The sequence below is a fragment of the Narcine bancroftii genome, chromosome 3, assembly GCF_036971445.1.
Source record: "Narcine bancroftii isolate sNarBan1 chromosome 3, sNarBan1.hap1, whole genome shotgun sequence".
Lineage (NCBI taxonomy): Eukaryota > Metazoa > Chordata > Chondrichthyes > Torpediniformes > Narcinidae > Narcine > Narcine bancroftii.
The window spans coordinates 347700786-347720634 of record NC_091471.1 but is presented as its reverse complement, the minus strand read 5'-3'; the positions used below and the strand labels follow the sequence as shown (position 1 = coordinate 347720634).

At 40.9% G+C, this 19849-nt stretch overlaps 1 protein-coding gene across 4 annotated transcripts in view; it reads left to right on the top strand.

Annotated features, from left to right (window-relative positions):
- The window catches only part of usp43a (ubiquitin specific peptidase 43a), a 379969-nt gene that overhangs the window by 198554 nt on the left and 161566 nt on the right, over positions 1–19849 (top strand). For all 4 annotated transcript variants that reach the window (XM_069929601.1, XM_069929603.1, XM_069929602.1 and 1 more), the window contains exons 5-6: positions 10484–10619; positions 12356–12503. In XM_069929601.1, coding sequence (XP_069785702.1) covers positions 10484–10619; positions 12356–12503 — 284 coding nt within the window. The remainder of the gene's footprint in view (positions 1–10483; positions 10620–12355; positions 12504–19849) is intronic.

The following is a 19849-nucleotide window of genomic DNA, read 5'->3' as shown; positions in this document are numbered from 1 at the left end:
CTCACTTCACTGATTTTGGGGACAAGACAAAAAGCTTGTGTTTAGAATAATTTGCAGAAGAAAATAATTTTTACTTGCTTTGTGCCAAGATTCCCAGTTTTGTATGTAATAGACTTCACTATTACTAATTGATTAGTGTATCTAATGAATGAATGAGCATACACAGGAACAAGGTGCAGACACAATGACAATCTTGCAGGCTGCAGTTTCCCTGTTTTGTAAAATTCACAGGTTGGTGCAGTTGGAGCCACAAAAAGAGAAAAAAATGATAGTAAAATATAAAAAGAAGAGAAAATAAATATTCGCAGTCAGCTGGTAGTGCAGAAAATGTTTTGCTTGATGGATGAATCTTTGGTGGTGGTCTTGTTATGTCATAGGTTGAAGAATTTGATGGTTGTTGGAAGAAAACAGTTCTTGAACCTAGAAGTTCTGGTCTTCAGGCTTCTGTGACTCTGTGGTGGCAGTGAGGAGAAAGTATGGCCAAGGTGATGAGGTTCCTTTAGAAGGGCCACAAGGCCTGTTTCCGTGCTACAGTATTTTATGGTTCTGTGCTGGTTGAAAGGACGTAACCAGCCTTGCCCAAAGTCTGCTGTCGGTCATCAGCAGTGAGAGAAGGAGTGCATTCAGGCACTGCTTGCTTAAAACTAACTGTTCCCCACTGTTGAGTCTTGATTCAGCCAGGACAGCTCATGGTTCAGACATGCATGCATTTAATTTTCAGATGTGTGTAATTGTCCTCAGCTTCAAGGTAAGAATGAAAATGGGTATTTTGACATTTTTCTGATGGTCTCCTCCAAGACCAAGGCAACTGGTGAGTGAAAAGCCACAACCTCAACATGCCATTGAGATTTGGAAATTACATACCATCCTTCCTCGATGAACAAGATGCGTCCTGCCCAAGAACACTGTAATTGCCCTTTCGCCATTGAGCCTGTAGCATATTAAAAAGGTCCACCACTACCTTCTTGAGGGCAACTTGAGATTAGCAGTAAATTTTCACCTTTTCTCTGATGTCCAGACCGTGAGAATATTTTAAGGTAAATTTGAAATTTATACATACAGCACGGTAACAGGCCCTTTCACCCCATGAGCCAAATTACACCCATTTGGCCCGCAACCCTGTGGTGCACTATCAGATAGAAGCAAACACACAAAACCTAAAGTCTGTACAACAGGCTTTCTTCGACATAAGCTTCCACAGAGCCAGTTGTGAGGAGCGCTGCTGTAAACTCTGAGAGTGTCTTCAAAGGGCCATCTCAGGCTTATATCCCGGAGGGTGATTGATACCTGACTGGGTGGGGCTTGGTCTATTCAGGTCGGCTGATTGACAGCCGGCCAGGTGTTGTTTTGTCCCCATGCTCTTCTGCAGGTACAGAGGTTGCCCCCTGCAGTAGGCCAGTGGTGTGCAACCACAAACCCGCGATACATTTTGAAGGGTGGTTGTAAATCGTAACATCCAGCGAAAACCCACGCAGACATGTGGAGAACGTTCAAACTTCTTACAGACCATGCCAGACTCGAACCCCGGTTGCTGGTGTTGTAACAGCTTGGCAATAACCGCTGCACTAACTGTGCTGCCCATTTAAAAAATATATTTTTCTTTTTTTTTATATAAACAGGTGAGTGCCAGCCAAGTTCCTGCTACCAAAAGGTACTATAAAAGTTCGTAGAGCAGGAAACCGAGATTTTGCTTGTCTAACACGACAGATAGTAGGAGTATGCAGGGGGTGTGTAAAGCAGAAGAAGAAAGAAAATGTCTGAGAGTAAATGAAACTTGTTGGACTGATTGCTTCAGGAACCAAAAGGGGAGGGGACCTGAGAAACCCTTCTGTAACTTGTGACACGCGAAGGAAGATGAGGATTGAAAATACTGATTCTCATTGTGCTTGTAAGGAGGGAGGGAGAGTCTGTACAACGAATATGATTGAGTGAATATGTGTTGAACTTTGGAAGGCGCTTACTCTTATTTTATCTAGTCTCCATATCCAATTTGAAATGTTTACACCTTTCAGCTTTTGCATTGCAGCACAGATTAAAAGCTTACTGGATGAACTCCATCTGGATCTGAATTGGAAAAAAAATAATTTCCATCTGGAAGAGAGAGTAATAAACAAACTCACAATTAAATTTATACTCATCTTAAAAATTCATTGATGTTTGGATCTCAAAGCATTGTTGCTTGGCTTTTCAACATATGTTAGAGGATAAATATATTTGTATGTGATTAAAATACTATAAACCTTTGGCAATATTGCTTAGATCAAAATAAAATGAGTCTTTTTGCATTACAAAAAAAAACGTGTTAGAAGATCATGGCATTTGGAAAATAGGATTGGTGGATTGCATCACTTTGTTTCAAGAACAGTGATATTGCTAGTTCTTTCTCTCATTCTTGCCAATATTTCAACATTTATTCAGAAGCTCATTCGCCATCCCCTTAAATGTGCTAGCACATTCTTGAGCATTTATAGCAGGAGGAGGGATATTTTCTCTGCAAAGCAGTCACCCTTGCAAATACCTTCCATAGCTAACACCAGGAGCTGCCGGCAGGAAGTTGGCAGGCATCTTTGACGACAAAATGATATCTCTGAATGCCTTCACTTCAGAGAAACATTTAAGTCTGGCAGATTACAGTGTGTACTCCAGATGCAACAGTGGTGCAGTGAATGAAGAAGTGAATGCAGTGTGGACTGGCATGTCACTGACCTCCCTAATGCTGCTATGTGGCACATATCAGCAGATGTGAGCTGGAATGCTCCCAAAGTTAGGAAGCTGACCACTATGTGTCCTGGTAATGCCTGAGAGATGTGTCTATGTGTTCATGATTAAGATATTCGAAGGCTGTACAAACGGATATTGAAACCATACAACGTGGAACAGGACCTGTGAACCAACTTGTCCATGCCAATCAAGTTTGCCTTCTGGCCCAGACCCATTTATCTGTATTTGGTGACTATCCTTCCAAGTCTTTCCTGTCCAAGTGTCTTTTGAGCGTCAACATTGTGCCGCTTTTAGGGTTTCTTCTGAAAGCTTATTCCAGGACACAGACCAACCTCTGAGTGAAAGAGCTGCCCCCAGGTTCCTCTTCAATCACTTGCCTCTATTGCCCTCCAGTTCTCAAATCTTCTGTCCTGGTGAAAAGACATGCCCCTTGTGATCTTAGAAACCATCGTAAGATCACCTTCCATTTCCTATGCTCTAGGGAACAAAGGCCCATCCGAATCAACTCTCCTTGTCACTCAAGCTCTCTAGTCTGAGCAAAATCCTGGTGAAAAATATTCATGCAGGTACATTACAAAATTCCTTCAAGATTTGATCTTGCATTGCTGGATTCAGTGTCCAGACTCCTAACCATTATATCGGAGAGAATAGAAGAAAGAGACTTAGTAAGCACTGACCTGAGTAAGTATCTAATGTCATTCAGATTGATGTGGTTGAAAATCTGGGTGGAGACAGATTTTGTGCCTTCCCGTATCGATGTCATTTGGATAAGATGGACGCTGAAAAAAAAAACTGCAAGAGAATAAGAAATGAGTCTCGACTTGAGTGAGTGCAACCAAAAATGCACAAAATACAGGAAAACCCCTGCTATCTGGAATTCAGGCAACCGGCAGCCTCAAGCAACTGGCAAAAAAAAGTGGAAAATAAATAGGTAAAAAATAAGGACGTTTAACAATGGCGCGCCTTGCCATTCGCTCATCATGTAGCACACAATCTCAGGCAACTGGAAAATTCACTGATCTGGCATCTACTAATCCCCATTGGTGCCGGATACCAGGGGTTTTACTGTAGCTTGGTTTTCGATTTGTTTTTCATCTGTGCACACCTTTTGGTGTCTTGTTTCTTGATCCTTAGCATTTGACACGTTTGTTCTTTAAAAAGTAAACTATATTATTTTATCTATTACTATTTATTATAATAAAGCATCTGCACCCAAAGTTAATATTACTGAACATAAACTATTTCATCGGACTTGCAATGCAGATTTCTCAACGGACTGATCAGGGACTCGAATTCAAATCCCTCATTGGGGAATTTAAAACCAGTTAACTCAACAAATTTGAAATAAAGACCCGCATACATGAAAACAGCCTTGAAAATGGCTGGTTCACAAATGCTCTTCAGTAAGGAAGTCTACCACTCATGAGCGGTTTGCACTATTTTCCACACCAGAGTCGTTCAGCGGGGTGCCAACTCTTAACAACTCTTTGAATCGGTAAATAAGTAATTCAGCTTGCTGGATGACACGGTTAGCGTAGCGGTTAGCACAGTGCTATTACCCAGATTCAAATCCAGCGCTGTCTGTATGGAGTTTCCGCGTACTCCGTATATCGGTGCGGGTTTCCTCTGAGAGCTCTAGTTTCCTCTCAATCTTCGAAGCATATGGGGGTTGTAGGTGAATTAGGCTCCGTGGGCTGGAAGGGTCTGTTACATTGCTGTACATCTTTATTTAAATGTAAAATTTAAGGACAGGCATTTAACACTGTCTTCCTGGTGAGAGCCACATCTTACGAATGAATGAGGATTTCTCTTTCATGTTGCTGAAGAAAATAGTGAAGTCTACTCATTTTAATTGGTGCAGACACACCGATAAAGTCCATGCTGGACCTATTTAAATAGCATGAGATCCACCAAAATGCAGAAAAGGGGTAACAATGTATCATTTTTGAATGACCATGATTTCATGCATTCTTTGTATTTTTAAAAAAAGCTATGATAAAAGACACGTATTAATTAAAATTCGTTGAAGTAATAAGGGAAGGCATTGCTCCATAGTATGTCCAGAGAAAATAATTTTCCTATAATTTGCATCATCACCATTTGCTATATTTTTCAGACTGAACTTGAGAACCTGAGAAAGAATGGCAAGATATGGTGCAGTACATTATTTCATGTATGGGTTGGTTAGAGCATGAAGATCTGCCTTCCATTATTTCCCACTGCATTTTTAACAAGAAGGTTTTCAATTATCTACCCACAGATTTCCTTAATAATCAAAGTTCCTCTTTGAGTATTACAGGCGAGAGCTTACCATTAATCTTGCTTGCCAATTGGACAAGAGCGCTATTAAATTCTGCGTCATTTACTGGATAATTAAACAAGCCATTTTGCCAATTTTTCTTTTCTAAACTGCAGCAAGTCGTGAATGGCACGAACTGACTTGCCTCTGAGGTGTAATGTATATTTGCAATTAAAGTGGTTTCACTTAGTTCAAGGTGACTTGATTTGTATTTTTTCTCCCCAAAAAAAGATTCATACACATTTCTGCCCAATGATTTTCAAGTTAAATGCTCTTCATTTCATGGAATTTATCTGCACAGAATTTTAAAAAATTTCCATACACTGCAGGAACTAGTTTGAAAGGTGCATTGAAGTTGAGCTGCACAGGAGGTCTGTTGCAGTTTTAGGTAGGGCCTCCAAGATAAAACCCAAATGAGAGAACAGATCTAGCCTAGTTTAGGCAAAGAATGTCTCATCCCTCTGACATTGAGCACTGGAAAGGGATAATTGCTTGGAACTGGATTAGGTTGGGGTTGTAGGTGGAAAAGGGGGGTGGGGTCGGAGAAATATTAGTGTCAATAGATGTGGTCATTGCCAAGAGCAGATGTGATTAGAACAAAATGTGGTGCTAGTGGGGTTGAACACATGTTTGGCATAAAAGTTGTGGGTGGATTGTTGTGTAATTATACTGACATCTCCGTGGTATTGCATGAGATTGGCTAATAGTGTAGGATGAAATGGAGAGTATGGAGTGAATGGGGCCATGAATGGGGGGAAGGATACCAAAAAAAATTATAAAAATAAAACCAAAGCAAAGTTTGAAGGGCTTAACAAATGCTTTGCAGAATACTCTGAACCACTTGAAACATCACTAAAGAAGACCCCAACTGTCCAGTTCAGTGACTTCGAATCGTCTGAGTAATGCCACTGAATATATGTTGGATACATAGAAGATCTGGGTAGAATTTGTAAAAAGACTGCCACACTTGCGAGAAGGACCTGAAAGATTTCAGATAGAAATAACTTTTGTCGCATAAAATAGCTTTAGCTGTACATTGGTGCCATAAATGTATCTGGAAATCCAACACACTCTATGGAAATTAATGATTTCATTTCATAATGTTCTATTATTCAAGTAAATTTGACTGCAGAACCTAATCAGATTTCAAATACATGTGCCAATCAATAGAGAACTGATTTTAAAGTAATTTGAAGTTCACCAATCTCTCATGTTATTTTGTTAGTAATGTTATATTATCATAATATAAAACTACATCTTGTGACATCACACTCCTCAGACGTTTTTCCCAGAATCATTCCCTGGTTATTGTGTTTTGACCATGAGACTTGGGAAGAATCCTGAAAATAAATCATTTTATTGAAAACAACATAATAGATTAAAATCTTTGACTTTAAAAGGTTTGCATCTTTATTTCTTGGTGAAGATGATTCACACATTTTATTATTCAGTGTCTTCTGCAAAGAAACACAGCCACTCGCAGTGGGGAGGTTAAAATCTGAGATTTATTGAGGCTGGAAAGGCTCCTTTTATACAGTTGGAGTTTCTGCCACTTGTTTGATTGGCTGACATCAGCTGCCTGAATAACAATAGTGGGCGGGAACATTCTTGCATGTGAATACCCTTCTTCCCCAGCCTGTTATTGATCTGTTAGCTGGGCAGCTTAGCCAGCGCCATTTTAGGGTGTTGTACTGCTCCAGTTTTCAACTGCGCTGGTTCGCTGCATTAAGGGACGTGTTACAGTGTGTTATTCTGCTGTGCGATGTGACGGCTCGATCTCAGCAGTGGCGGGCTGCCACAGTCTTTTTTTAAAAAAACACACACGCACATATGTGCTGGAGAGTTAGAAGCGGTGTCAGAACATTGATATTCTTTTAACAATCTCTCAAATTTTATTCTAAAAGGAAATACCATTTGTCTTGGTGATGAGAAGAGGGAGGATTGAAGTCTTTCCTTCCCGTGTGACATTGGTTTCAATCTGCAGTGATACTTTTTATTTTGAACTCTTGTTTCTTGCCTAAAGAAAGTTATTTCTGTCTGACACAGGAATCAATATACTTTTTAATACTGTATTCATTTTTTTTAAAGGAAATGTATTGAAGACGCGTGGTTTCAGAATTTTGAAAACCACTGGCGAAGAGGAATATTTGTTTATGTGGAAGTGGTGGGTCGTTTTTGGAAAACATAGGAATCACTTGTATCACTCCAGGCCCACAATAAAATGGACACCTGAGATGCTGGAATCTAGAGCAAAAAAAACCCAATCTGCTCGAGGGATTCAGCAGGTCGAGAAGCCGCAGTAGGAGAAAAACAATGGTCAGTGCTTCAGTCAAGCGTTCAATTGACCATTCTTTCTCCCACTCTCACTTCCTCCTAGAATTGTGCCTCAACTCACCTTTTTAAACATCAGGATTTATATTTTCCAGAGGGGAAAGCCATCACCCACTTATTTCAATGTCAGTTCTAGTCCTGAGCTATATGCATTATCCCTTTAATGTTTTCATGCCGGTCTGAAGCTACTCATGAGCAATACCTGAATTTCTTTGGTCATTCTTCATGAAGAAAGTATTTTTAATTTTAAAAAATTTAGACATACAACTTGGTAACAAACAGGCCCTTTTGGCCCACGAGCCTGTACCACCCAATTGCTCCCAATTGACCTAAACCCACGGTAGGTTTTGAAGAGTGGGAGGAACCTGGAGCACCCGGAGGAAACCCACATAGACACAGGGAGAACGTACAAATTCTTTACGGACAGCGCCGGATTTGAAACCCGGTCGCTGGCGCTGTAACAGTATTAATAATATTATTTTAATATTATTGAAAACCACCAGGCACTCGAACCTAATTTTTGAAGGATTCACAATTAACAAGGAATATTTTTTTTTCTTTGAAGCCATTTGTAATGGTTTCTTATGCACAGGTCTGAATGTAAGATGTTGCATTTAAGTCACTGACGACTTGTATGAACCTGGGAAGCAGACATGTAATTTAGAACAGTGATTATACCTTGACAATGAACTCTGACTTAGAATATTGATTACCTTTTACTTCCTATAGATGCTGCGTGACCTGCTAGGTTTCTCCAGCACGTTTGTGTGTTTGCAGTGAACCTGATTGCACTGTGAATTCAAATTGGCCATTGTTGAGTACTTCTTTTTAATGGCACTGCAAACAGTGGTTCAGCTTAATGTTTGTAAATGTCATGAACTTTGAATTAAGGGAGCTGGATTTGATCAGGTTTAAACAATGACATCATAGGTTCTGTTGCAGTGCTTTCAATCTCTACATTGATGCATTGAACTTGCTGCGCAGTGATAGGTCAAGATGAAGCCAAAATTGATATGTGATCAATATCTTTGCAAAAATGGGGCATCTTGCAAGCAGTAAAGTGATTGCACTGTACTTTGGCCCAGGCTTTTAATTATAAGCTACCTCAAGGTTGAGCCATCCTTCAAAAATCTCTTGCGCCTGTCATGTTTTCCAATAATGCATGTGCTTGCTACACTTGCAAATATATTTTGGAGATTTCTACAAGGTTCTCATTTTCTCATTGGATTCATGAGACTTTTTAAAAAATATTTTATTTATAGATTTTCAAACTCAAACAATTTACAGTAATCAATCACAAATTTCAGTAATCCATTATATACAAGATTCACCGTTGAATCCGAACCATTTTTTCCCCTCCTCACACTCAACAGACCACAATTACGTACAACGTTCAAGACACCCACAACAAAGGTAAGAAACACATCCAGGCTGTTACATTTTTCTTGACTTTACTTGATTGAGTAGGAATGGACCAGGACCCCCCCCCCCCCCCACCCCCACCACCCCACCCAATTCCTCCCTCAGGAGATTCATGAGACTTTTTTTGAAGCCTGGGATGTTGCCTTTAATTGCTTTCAAGCCCTTCTCATCTTCCACGGCATCCATGAGAAGAGAAACCGCAGATGGTGGAATCCAGAACAAAAAAGTCGTTGGCATTTTGGGTGGAGGATTCCAACCCAAAACATCGGTCATTCTTTTTCTCCTTCTTTTGCTGCTCGACCCGCGAGGTTCCCACAGCAGATTGTTCCTGGTCAAAGTGAAAATGCTTCCAATGGATGATTGGCTGTTAGGAATGGGCAGACTAACAATTGCTTTTAAAATTATAATCTCGAAACAACTCTGCATCATGCATAGATGCTTTTTAGCCCATTGATAGATACCCCTTTTTACTTCACTTATCCATAACTCATACTTGTCAAGCGATCTTGCAGTCTAAATACAGTAAAACCCCTGGTATCTAGCACCAATGGGGATTGGTAGATGCCAATAAGTGAATTTTCCATTTACTTGGGATTTTGTGTTTCACGGATTGGCAAACTAACAACGAGTCATGCCAATTTTAAACTTCCGCAGTGTTTACCTATTTATTTTCCGTGATTTTTTTTGCCGATTGCTTGAGGTTGTTGGTTACTTGAATTCCGGATAATAGGGGTTTTACTGTATGTATGCTCAAATTTGTACTTCATTTCTGTGCTCCAATCTGCAGTTTTGCTGACTAATTTTTAATTTGAGATACTTTGGAAAAAAACTTTTTCCCCTTTTTTTGATAGTATTAGATTTTAGAGTTTGTGTTCCACAATTGGCGACATTATTTTAAAAAAAAGTTGATTATAGCAAGGTTATCGGCCCACACCCTTGCTGCCCAAATGCGCTAATTAATCTACAAATCCTGTATGTCTTTGGAGGGTGGGAGGAAACCAGAACAGCTGGAGGAAACCCATGCAGGTCGTGGGTGGAAAGTACGACACTCCTTACAGACGGCGCCAGATTTGATCCTGGATTGCTGGTCCTATAATCGCTAACTCTTGCGCAAACCATGGCACACCATGCTTAGTTGATCATTCGCCAAGGTTCAGGTTGTAACTTTAGTCTCGTTAATAAATACTGTATGTTGTCTATTTGAATGAAAACCTAGCAGACTACACTTGAACGAGAGATTAAAAAAAAACTTCTGTGTATTAATTATGAGAGTGTTTGGGTGAAGTGTCGATTGGGATTGACATCATATGATACAACTTCCTGGAATGTTTCCATCCAGATCTGCAAATTTACCTGAACAGTTATCATGGAACGGTGCTGTAAGAAAGGAACGGGATTTCTTCTCGTTTGTGATGCCTCAGATCCTCAAAAGAAGAGAATGTGTTGTGTTAGCTGAGTAATTTTACAAGAAACATAGCTCAATTGGACTGATTTTTTTTTTCTCTCTTAGAGCAAGGAGGGGATTAATCTTTTTCCCCCCTTTGCATGTGCTCGGTGAAGTTTCTGAATTGATTCTGTTCAGTGTTGCAGAGTGGAGTAAAAAATCCATCCCATTAAGTTCAAATCATTGATCATTCCAGTGGAAAAACTGCTGCAAACATGTGTATGTAGCTTCAGTTTACTTTATGAATGATTTCTGTTTACTTTTAGGGCTTTGAATGTAACCTTGGTTTTCCAGTCCAAGAATCAAAGATATTTGAGGATAGGCCTGGCAATCCCGCTCCTTGGAACCGTTGCTACACTTCGGAAAATGGTGGCAGATGAGGGCAAAGTGACTCCAGATCAGGTACAGATTCAGTCTCAGCCCAACATAATAGATGAATTGTCTTAATTATTGTTCATTTGAATTATTTTATTGTTAGTCAAGTGCATTCATAATCTTAATTATTAAATCTGATGACAATAAATCTCCCACTTAAGACAATTGTGAATCTTTCCATTTTACATTAGTGCAGAATTTTAGTTTTACTCTTTGGTGATTTTCACTCAGTAACTAGCATATGAGATGCTGTGGTGTCACTGAGCAATAACAGCAAGGTATGAGTACACCCTACTTCCCAGTGGCCCATTCAATGGTTTAACCATATTCCTGGAAAAGGGATGAGCTGAAGAATACGGCCTTCATGCAGGGCCAAATGTCCATGAGAAAGAACCTCAGCCAGTCTGATTGAAGTTTTGGCCCTTGGCTCAGATCTGTGTTGCCAGAGGCTTAGGATTGGGCAATTCTACAATTGGGTGGAGGAAACCAGAACAGCTGGAGAAAACCCATGCAGGTCGTGGGTGGAAAGTACGACACTCCTTACAGACGGCGCCAGATTTGATCCCGGATTGCTGGTCCTATAATCGCTAACTCTTGCGCAAACCATGGCACATCATGCTTAGTTGATCAGTCGCCAAGGTTCAGGTTGTAACTTTAGTCTCGTTAATAAATACTGTATATTGTCTATTTGAATGAAAACCTAGCAGACTACACTTGAACGAGAGATTTAAAAAAAACTTCTGTGTATTAATTATGAGAGTGTTTGGGTGAAGTGTCGATTGGGATTGATAGAGATCTTCTAAGATCAAAGAAGTTTTAGTAACATAGGATTATCATTGTTTATCTAGGTTTTAAAGAAGAATTTCGACCCCACCACCACCATCATCTCTCCTGTAATCTATCTTTGTGTCTTCTTTCCTCTCTTTCTTTCTCTCCCTCGATCAATCCTCAGCTTTTCTCTCCTGCCCTCCTATCCATTTCCACACCTGTGCTCCTTCCCCTGCCCCTTCTTACTCTTTTTCCCCTTCCTTTCCATTCAGGCACCTGCCTGCGTCTTGCTTGCACCTCGACAAAGGTCTCGGGGACGGAAAATTGGCTGTATATCTTTGCCCCCAATGGACGTTGCAGGACTTCTTAAGTTACTCCAGCATTTCTGCATATTTTCTAAGAAGAATTGGAAATTACTTTGTTATGATTGTAATATTCAATGACAAGCCAATGTTGGAACTCTTCTTTTAAGATTAATCTTGCTTCTTTGAAATTACAGGCCTCAAATTAGCAGACTTTGATGCTGTTCTGAAAGTGTTTAGTTTGAGCCCTGTATTCTGCTTAATGAGAACGAATTAAAAATGGGCAGCGGCATCAACTTGAGTTTGAAAGAAGACTGGCCATTGGCTCGAAACAAACTACATGAGGACAGGGGTAATTTGACTCTGAAATTCAGTTGTGATTAATATCAACAGAACTGAATTTTGGAGACCGAGAAAAGGGCAGTTGTTACTAAAAGGCATAGTTTGCAACACAGATGGGGATCTATTTTAGGCAGGTAGGTTTATTGGCTGTGGAAGCATGTTTAGTCTTTGCCACAAGGCAACTTGCCAGAGATCCTTCTGGCTTGAAACTTGTGTATTGTAAAAACCCTATGGTATTTTCTACGTAAATCCAAAAGCAATATTCATGATGCAAAACTGATTTTAAAAAATTTTAAAAACAAAACACTGTCAGTAATAATCTGAGCAGGGTTTATTTATTATTTTTTCCAGATAATTTTGGCTGAAGTTTACACCAATGGGTTTGAACGCTCCTTTTCAGACGAGGAGGATTTGAACATAATTGGTGAAGGGGACAGTGTGTATGCATTTCAGGCGCCGTTCGTCCGAGGCAACTTCAGTGGCCCCACTCATCATTCAGGTGTGTGACCCAATCAGGTCTGTTGCACTGTCAGTATGATTATGAATTAATGCTTAATCTATTCTGTTTACCTGAAGGAATGAATGTGCAGCGAGATCCAGGTAAAAGCTTTGTTCTATGTGCTATCCAACTATAGCAGGTAGTTGAAGAGCTCGTCGAAAGAACCAAAGACTTGTTGATCCAAACCAAGGCTTTTATTAGCAAAAGGCAGGAGCTCTTCACAGGTGGCCGACCAATCCGGAATGATCTGACCTGGCTAGGGACACAACCCTTTAAGGCCCAGACAGTAGGCGTGGCTAAGCTCTCAGCCAATCGCTGTAAGCACAGTCTAGATACTCTAACTATATACACTATATACATTGGTGATAGGTCTGTACTATCACATTAGTGCAGTTATAAATAAGCAGTGTAGGAAGTAGAGCCACGGTCGTCAGATGGTGCAGGGTGTCAAGAAACTGGGTAATTTCTTCCAGTCCAGGGCAGAGCAGTTCTCAAACCAAGCTGTGTTTTATCCCGACAGGATACTTTCTATGGTGCACCTGTAAAAGTTGGTAAGAAACCTCAGATTTTTGAGGCTTCTCAAAAAGTAGAGCCCTTGGTGCACTTTCTTGGTTGTAACATCATCGTGTTTGGATAAGGACAGGTTGTTGGTGATGTGTACTCCTAAGAACTTTTGAAGCTGTCCACCTCAGCACCGTTGATATATGCGCTCCTCTCCATTTCCTGAAATTGATGACGAGCTCCTGTCCGCTAACATTTAAGGAGATCCTGACAACGTGCCAGTAGACTCTCTATCTCCTTCCTCTACTCCATAATGTCACTGCAGGTGATCCAACCAATGACTTTGGCATCATCCGCAAAGTTGCGGATGGAGTTAGAGCCGTGTTTTGCTGCACAGTGCATTGGGAGGAAGAGACAGTTAACGGCCTTGCAGGGCAGCGGTGTTCAGGATTGTCAAGGAGGTGATATTGTCACCAATCCTACATCACGTGAAAACATGATGCAAAATCAGATGGAGGAAATTGTTACTGAACTGAGGCACTGGCTTATATAATTTGTCCTTTTCACCAGCCCTCCTCTTTATTGTGAAAGCAGACATTTTTGGGGCGATGCTGCCTTTAAGAGGGTACTCCATCATGCAATGTGCCTCCTTCTTCACACATGCACATCTTCTCGGAAATAATAGAACCTGGCTTCACAAATGTCCATCATGCCTGTCGACAGGGGTGTACTTGGAAAGCAGATTGTGGTATCTTGATTACTTAAATGACATTTGAATCCACTCCTTCTTCATAAGCTTCATTCACACAGGATGCTGAGTGTACTTTGGACCTTCTGTGACTGGTGCTGTTCTGTCCTCTTACCACACTTTACTGTGAGTTGAGAACTGAATGTTTTTAGCAACTGAAGTACAAGTCCAGAGCTGTGATTTTTGAAGGGGGGGGGGGGGCTCTTAGCAACAACAACTTGTTATTTAAATAAGTGAAGAGTGGACTGTTGTGGTATGAATAAATCAATTAGTGAGACATTAGTAGCTCATTGTTGTGGTGACCTCAGTTCAGACTTGAGTTTTAGGTCACCATCTTCTATGGGAACTCACAATTACCAATGTTGATCAATCACCACTTTGGCAAATCATTAGTAAGTGCGCAGATTAGTTCATGTATAGATTGCCTGATTTAGCCTTCATTAAGCCTTCCCCCTTCCCTGCTGTTAGAGTTAATTTGTAAATTGTTGGACTCCTAATTTGTCATTGAATTTCAAATCAATGTGTCATTGAGAAGAATCTGTCAGTAAATGCAGGCATTTGGTTTATACCCTGAATGTGCACTTGTGCAACAGTGATACCTGCTGAGTCTGCACTTTAACAGAGTCCCTGCTCAAATATTCTGAGCCCAAGTACTGCCGTGTAAATACAAAGTGCCACCATTTCAAATTCAAAAGTGCAGGCACTCAAAATTTATGAAGGACTCACATTGTCTTTAGAACTCTATTCAGTTACTTTGTGCTGAATGAGTGGGGATACAGTTGAGGATAATTTTGTGGATAATTATATAATACAAGCCCAGAAATTGGCATTTACATCAGAACATAGGAAGTAGGAACAGGAGTAGGCCAAAAATGGCCCATCGAGCCAGCTCCGCCATTCAATACGATCATGGCTGATCTAATTTATGACCTAACTCCACCTACCTGCCGTCTCCCCATATCCCCTAATTCATCTATCATGTAAAAATTTATCTAAGCGAATTTTAAATATGTTTAATGAGGCAGCCTCAACCACTTCCCTGGTTAGAGAATTCCAAACATTCACTACTCTCTGGGAAAAACTATTTTTCCTCATCTCTGTCCTAAATCTACTCCCCCGAATCTTGAGACTGTGTCCTCTCGTTTTAGTTTCCCCAGGCAGCTCAAAAAACCTTCCTACATCTATCCTATCCATACCCTTCATAATCCTATATGTTTCTATAAGATCTCCTCTCATTCTTCTGAACTCGAGCGAATACAATCCTAGACGATTTAACTTTTCATCATAAGTCAACCCCTTCATCCCAGGGATCAACCTAGTAAACCTCCTCTGGACCGTCTCCAAAGCCAGTATATCCTTCCTCAAATATGGAGACCAGAACTGGACACAGTACTCCAGGTGAGGTCTCACCAGTACCTTATACAGTTGCAACATTACCTCCCTACTCCTGAATTCAATTCCTCTAGCGATGAAGGCCAACATTCCATTTGCCTTCTTAATGACCTGCTGCACCTGCAACCTAACTTTTTGCGATTCATGCACAACCTCTCCCAAGTCCCTCTGCTCAACAGCATGCTGTAGTTTTTCACCCTTTAAATAATATTCAGGCATAGGAAAGAGTGACTGATCTCACAGCTGCATTAAGATGGTAAATGATACACCTCAAGGATGCATGCTTGGTCCAGATGACTGTGTGGCTAGGTACAAATCAAATACCATCTAAAATTTGCCAATATTACCATGGTCGTCGGCAGAATCACAGAGGGCAATGAATCCCTTTTCCTGGCGTCGTCAAGGAGAGTGGCCTCCGGGCAGGATCGGGACCTCTGGCTCAGTGGCATCCCCCCCCACTTCCTCACCTCTTTCCTCCCTCCTTCCCTCTCTCCCCTCCCCTCCTTCCTTCCTCAGCACAGCAGAGCTCCCAACGCCGACTCCGAACCTGGAGTGCACTGGACTCCTTGGTATGTTGTAGTAGGGCTAGGGGAGGATTCGGAGTTGGGACTCGGGCATCAGGGTCAGGAGCTAGGGGGTGACCGGGGAGACAGGAGCCTGCCAACTTGCCAGTGAATGTTCCACCAGTCTGGGAAGCCTCCCTAAGATCAGCGGTTGGATCCTGTCGGGGATTGGCTGCGGCCAGCATTTTTTTAGGGTGAGAATTAAACATTATCTTAATGCTTAAACGGCCTTGTTGTTTGTTGTTGTTTGAACGTTATACAAGTGATTTGCTGTTGCTACTGGGCTGTTTTTTTAAAAAATGGCCATTTCTCTGAAAAAAATGTTTATCCGACAGTTCTGTGTGCAGTTCTGGTCGCCTAATTATAGAAAGGATATAAACAGAGTGGAGAGAGTGCAGAGAAGGTTTACCAGAATGTTACCTGGGTTTAAGCATCTAGAGTATAGGGAGAGATTGGACAGATTAGGTCTTTATTCTTTGGAGCGTAGAAGGTTGAGAGGGGATTTGATAGAAGTATTTAAGATTATGAAAGGGATAGACAGAGTGGATGTGGATAGACTATTTCCGTTAAGAGGAGGAAAGATTAAAACAAGAGGTCATGAGTTAAGAATTAAGGGGCAGAGGTTTAGAGGTAACATGAGGGGGAACTTCTTTACTTAGAGAGTGGTAGCCGTGTGGAATGATCTTCCGGGAGAAATAGTGGCGGCGGAGTCAATTGTATTATTTAAGAAAAGGTTGGACGGGTATATGGATGAGAAGAAGATGGAGGGTTATGGGCATTGTGCAGGGAGGTGGGACTAGAAAAGGGGTGTTTGCTTCGTTGCGGACTAGAAGGGCCTAATGGCCTGTTTCCGTGCTGTAATTGTTATGTTATATGTTATGACATGGGCCTAGTCCCGACCATTTTGTATAATGGGAGTTGTACTGCAGTTACATTTTGCTCAAGGTTCTCTATCAATATATTGCAAGTTCTCAGGGTTGTTGCTGTGTAATATGGAGATACTATCCTTCCAGCCAGTTCTTAAAGAGACGTGTCATCAACTTTATAGTTGATGCTTTCTCGCAGTGGTGGAATTAATAGAGTTACTACCTCACAACTCCAGCAATCTGGCTCCTGCCCTGAACTCTGGACCTGTCTGTATGCAGTTTGGACACTTCCTCTGTGACCATGTGAGCTTCTGCTGGATGTTTCAATTTCCTCTCGAATCTCAGGTAGATTATTGGCCATCACTGTCATTTCTGGGGGAAATGAGAGAAATGTGGGAAAATTAAAAAAAAGGGAATAGCATAGATTTGTAAAAATGATTTTTGGGACGTCAGAGCAAACTTGATGGGCCAAGGGGCATTTTCATACGCATCATCCTTGTGGGACACTGGAAGGTATATAAGGTGTGTGAAGTAAAATGTTTTAATGTTACCTTTGGCAGAGGGATGCATTCTACCGAGTGCCCTGATTTGTGTGGCAAAATATTTTCTTTTGCGTTTGAGAAAGATAATCAAAAATTGATGTATTAGCTATTCTTGCAATTTAAAATGAGCAGTTTCAAGTTTTGTGCTTTTCATTTTTTTCTACAAAACATCTGTTTTAAAAAATCGAAGTTGGCAATTTTTATGTCGGGGGTGGTTTGGGGTGCAAGTGGCTGGCCTTGCCTCATGTGCAAAGTGTCTGGCACCGGCCCTGGGATCGATTATAATGTATTGACAAGTGCCTTCCATATGATGAGCAAGGCACATTATCAAACTCAATCACAACACTTCACCAGCTTCCCCCCCACCCCACCACTGACCAACTTGACCAAACATGGTTGTTGTTTTCCCAATGGAGCAGGGTGCTGCGAGGGCTGTTCTTCATCGTGAGAGGAGAGGGGAGGGGAGAAACTTAAGGTCTTATACTTTATAATTTGAATAGTTCAATGGTTGACCATTTGTTTTGGTTTAATGACCTTGGAAATCTGAGGACAACATATCGTCAATGGCAAGAGGACAATTTGTTCCAGCTGGATCAATTATTTCATTTATAATGGAACCACAGATCAACATACAGTAAAACCACTGATATCCAGCACCCAAGGGGATTGGTAGATGCCATATGAGCTAGTTTTCCGGTAGCTTGAGACTCGCTATTGCAATGCCTAACCTTCATCAAGAATAAACTTTTTAAAAGACAAAAAAAAATACTATGCTGCATTTACACTGTGAACAAACTTCACTTATATCAACCTTAAAGTGTTTTACTTGATTTTCAGTCACATTCTTTGAAAACATTTAACTGTCGCTGCACCTGCAGGTTCTTCCCCCTCCACAGAGCCACCCAAAAGACTAACCACACCGTCATAATTAACCCCCCCCACCAAGTTTGCAGATAAAGCCTTACTAATATACTTAATAGTATACTAATAAAGATGAAGATTCTTACTAAAGAGGGATTAGAGAAACTTTAAGGAAGACATTTTGAGACTCCCCCCCCCCCCATGTTGCAGCATCAACCTGCTCATCACCCTGGTCGACACCATTTTATTCAAACAGCTGCTATGAGCAAAACACAACCGAGGCTCTCCGCTGGCTGAATATTCACACCCATCTTCACCAGAGAGCATGTATTTAAATTTGTAGTAAATTTGTAGTACTCTTATTTATCTTGCTTGTATCTATTTATTTATTTATTTTCTTTTGTGCGGTTGGAGGCAGTTGCTTGAATTCTAAATACCAGAGCTTTTACAGTTGTCTGCTATTCCTTTCTTCACATTCAGAAAAATGTTGTTTGCACAGTGAAATACTCTAGATCTGTGTCTCCAGCAAAATAACTGACTTGAGGAATTCTAGAAGATGATACCGAATACTAATTTGCACATGTTGACAACTGTGATTGCAAGGCTTAAATAATTTTTGAAGGGTGTTTCTTGTGTGGCCCATTATCGTTTTCAGAAAGCTCGGATGAATGAGCACTAGGTCCCCATGAATGTCCATTTAAAGGGCCCATTTAGAACTGAGAGGCTCTCTCGTGCAAAAAAAGGGAAGATTGCATGATGTGGTGGCCAGCTGTACCTGAAGGTAATTCATTTCACTCTGTGAGTTAGTTCAAAGAAAGAATGCCAACTCTGCAGTCAAAACAAAAATCCACTGCAGAACAAATGATACATCACTGGGTCGTTCAAAATGTAAATATTAACATATTTTTATTGAAATCCTAATGGCTTTTATTTTATCTGGCTGATTTTCTAAATGCAGCCACCCCCCCCCCCCCCCTCCCCAGGCAATCAGCAAAGTGATACAGATTCACCCGAGAAGATGAGTGCAGAGACATGGCGAGCTGTTGTTGACTCCCAGCAACATCACCTAGATCACAAATCTGGTATCATCACTTGTGCAAAATGAAAGCAGATAGAGGGAGGTGTAGGTTATTGCTTTCCAGGATTGATCTTGAGGCATTTTTATACATCTATCTGTTTTGAAGCCAGTCATCCCAATGCACTGATACGGGCTGTTGAAATGTGTCGTCGTGCTCGAGCTGCCATAGTTTGCCTCGTCTCCCTTGTGGCTCAGAGTAGTGTTACTTCTGCAGTTTTATGATGTGTGTGTGTTTCAGCTAATAATTAATTTGTGCAGATGCAAGTATTTGACAACCTGTGCAGCTGTTCATTGCCCACTTTATTTTGCAGCTTCTGATTGGAGGATTATATTTTTGAGAAACCTGAGTGAGTCAAAATAGATCCTATTTAAAGGGAAAGACCCACAGAAATTAGAGTATTTAAAATTGGGTGTAAGCTGCCAATTATCCATAAATTAATTGATGTCATGGTATACTGCAAAATAGGTAGCTGTGCATCTAACATCATAAAGTCTGCTGACAATCCTTCTTGAAGGTAATGTTTGCATGCCTGCATGCGCATTGCTTTTGTTGCTGAACAGGGTCAAGTCTTTATTTTTTTCAAAAAGAACTTGTGTGAGTTTTTCCGTTCTGAAGTGTGTCCCTATCTTCTGGGAGTGGACGTTCACACAGGAATGACCAAAACTCCAAATATCCATATCACACCGTGAAGTGTGGTATTTAAGGAGGTTGGACATTCTCTTTATTAGCCCATTGTTCACGGTTCGCCTGCAGTCAGTTCAGACTGTAGGTGATCTGTGAAAATAACTTGGGGT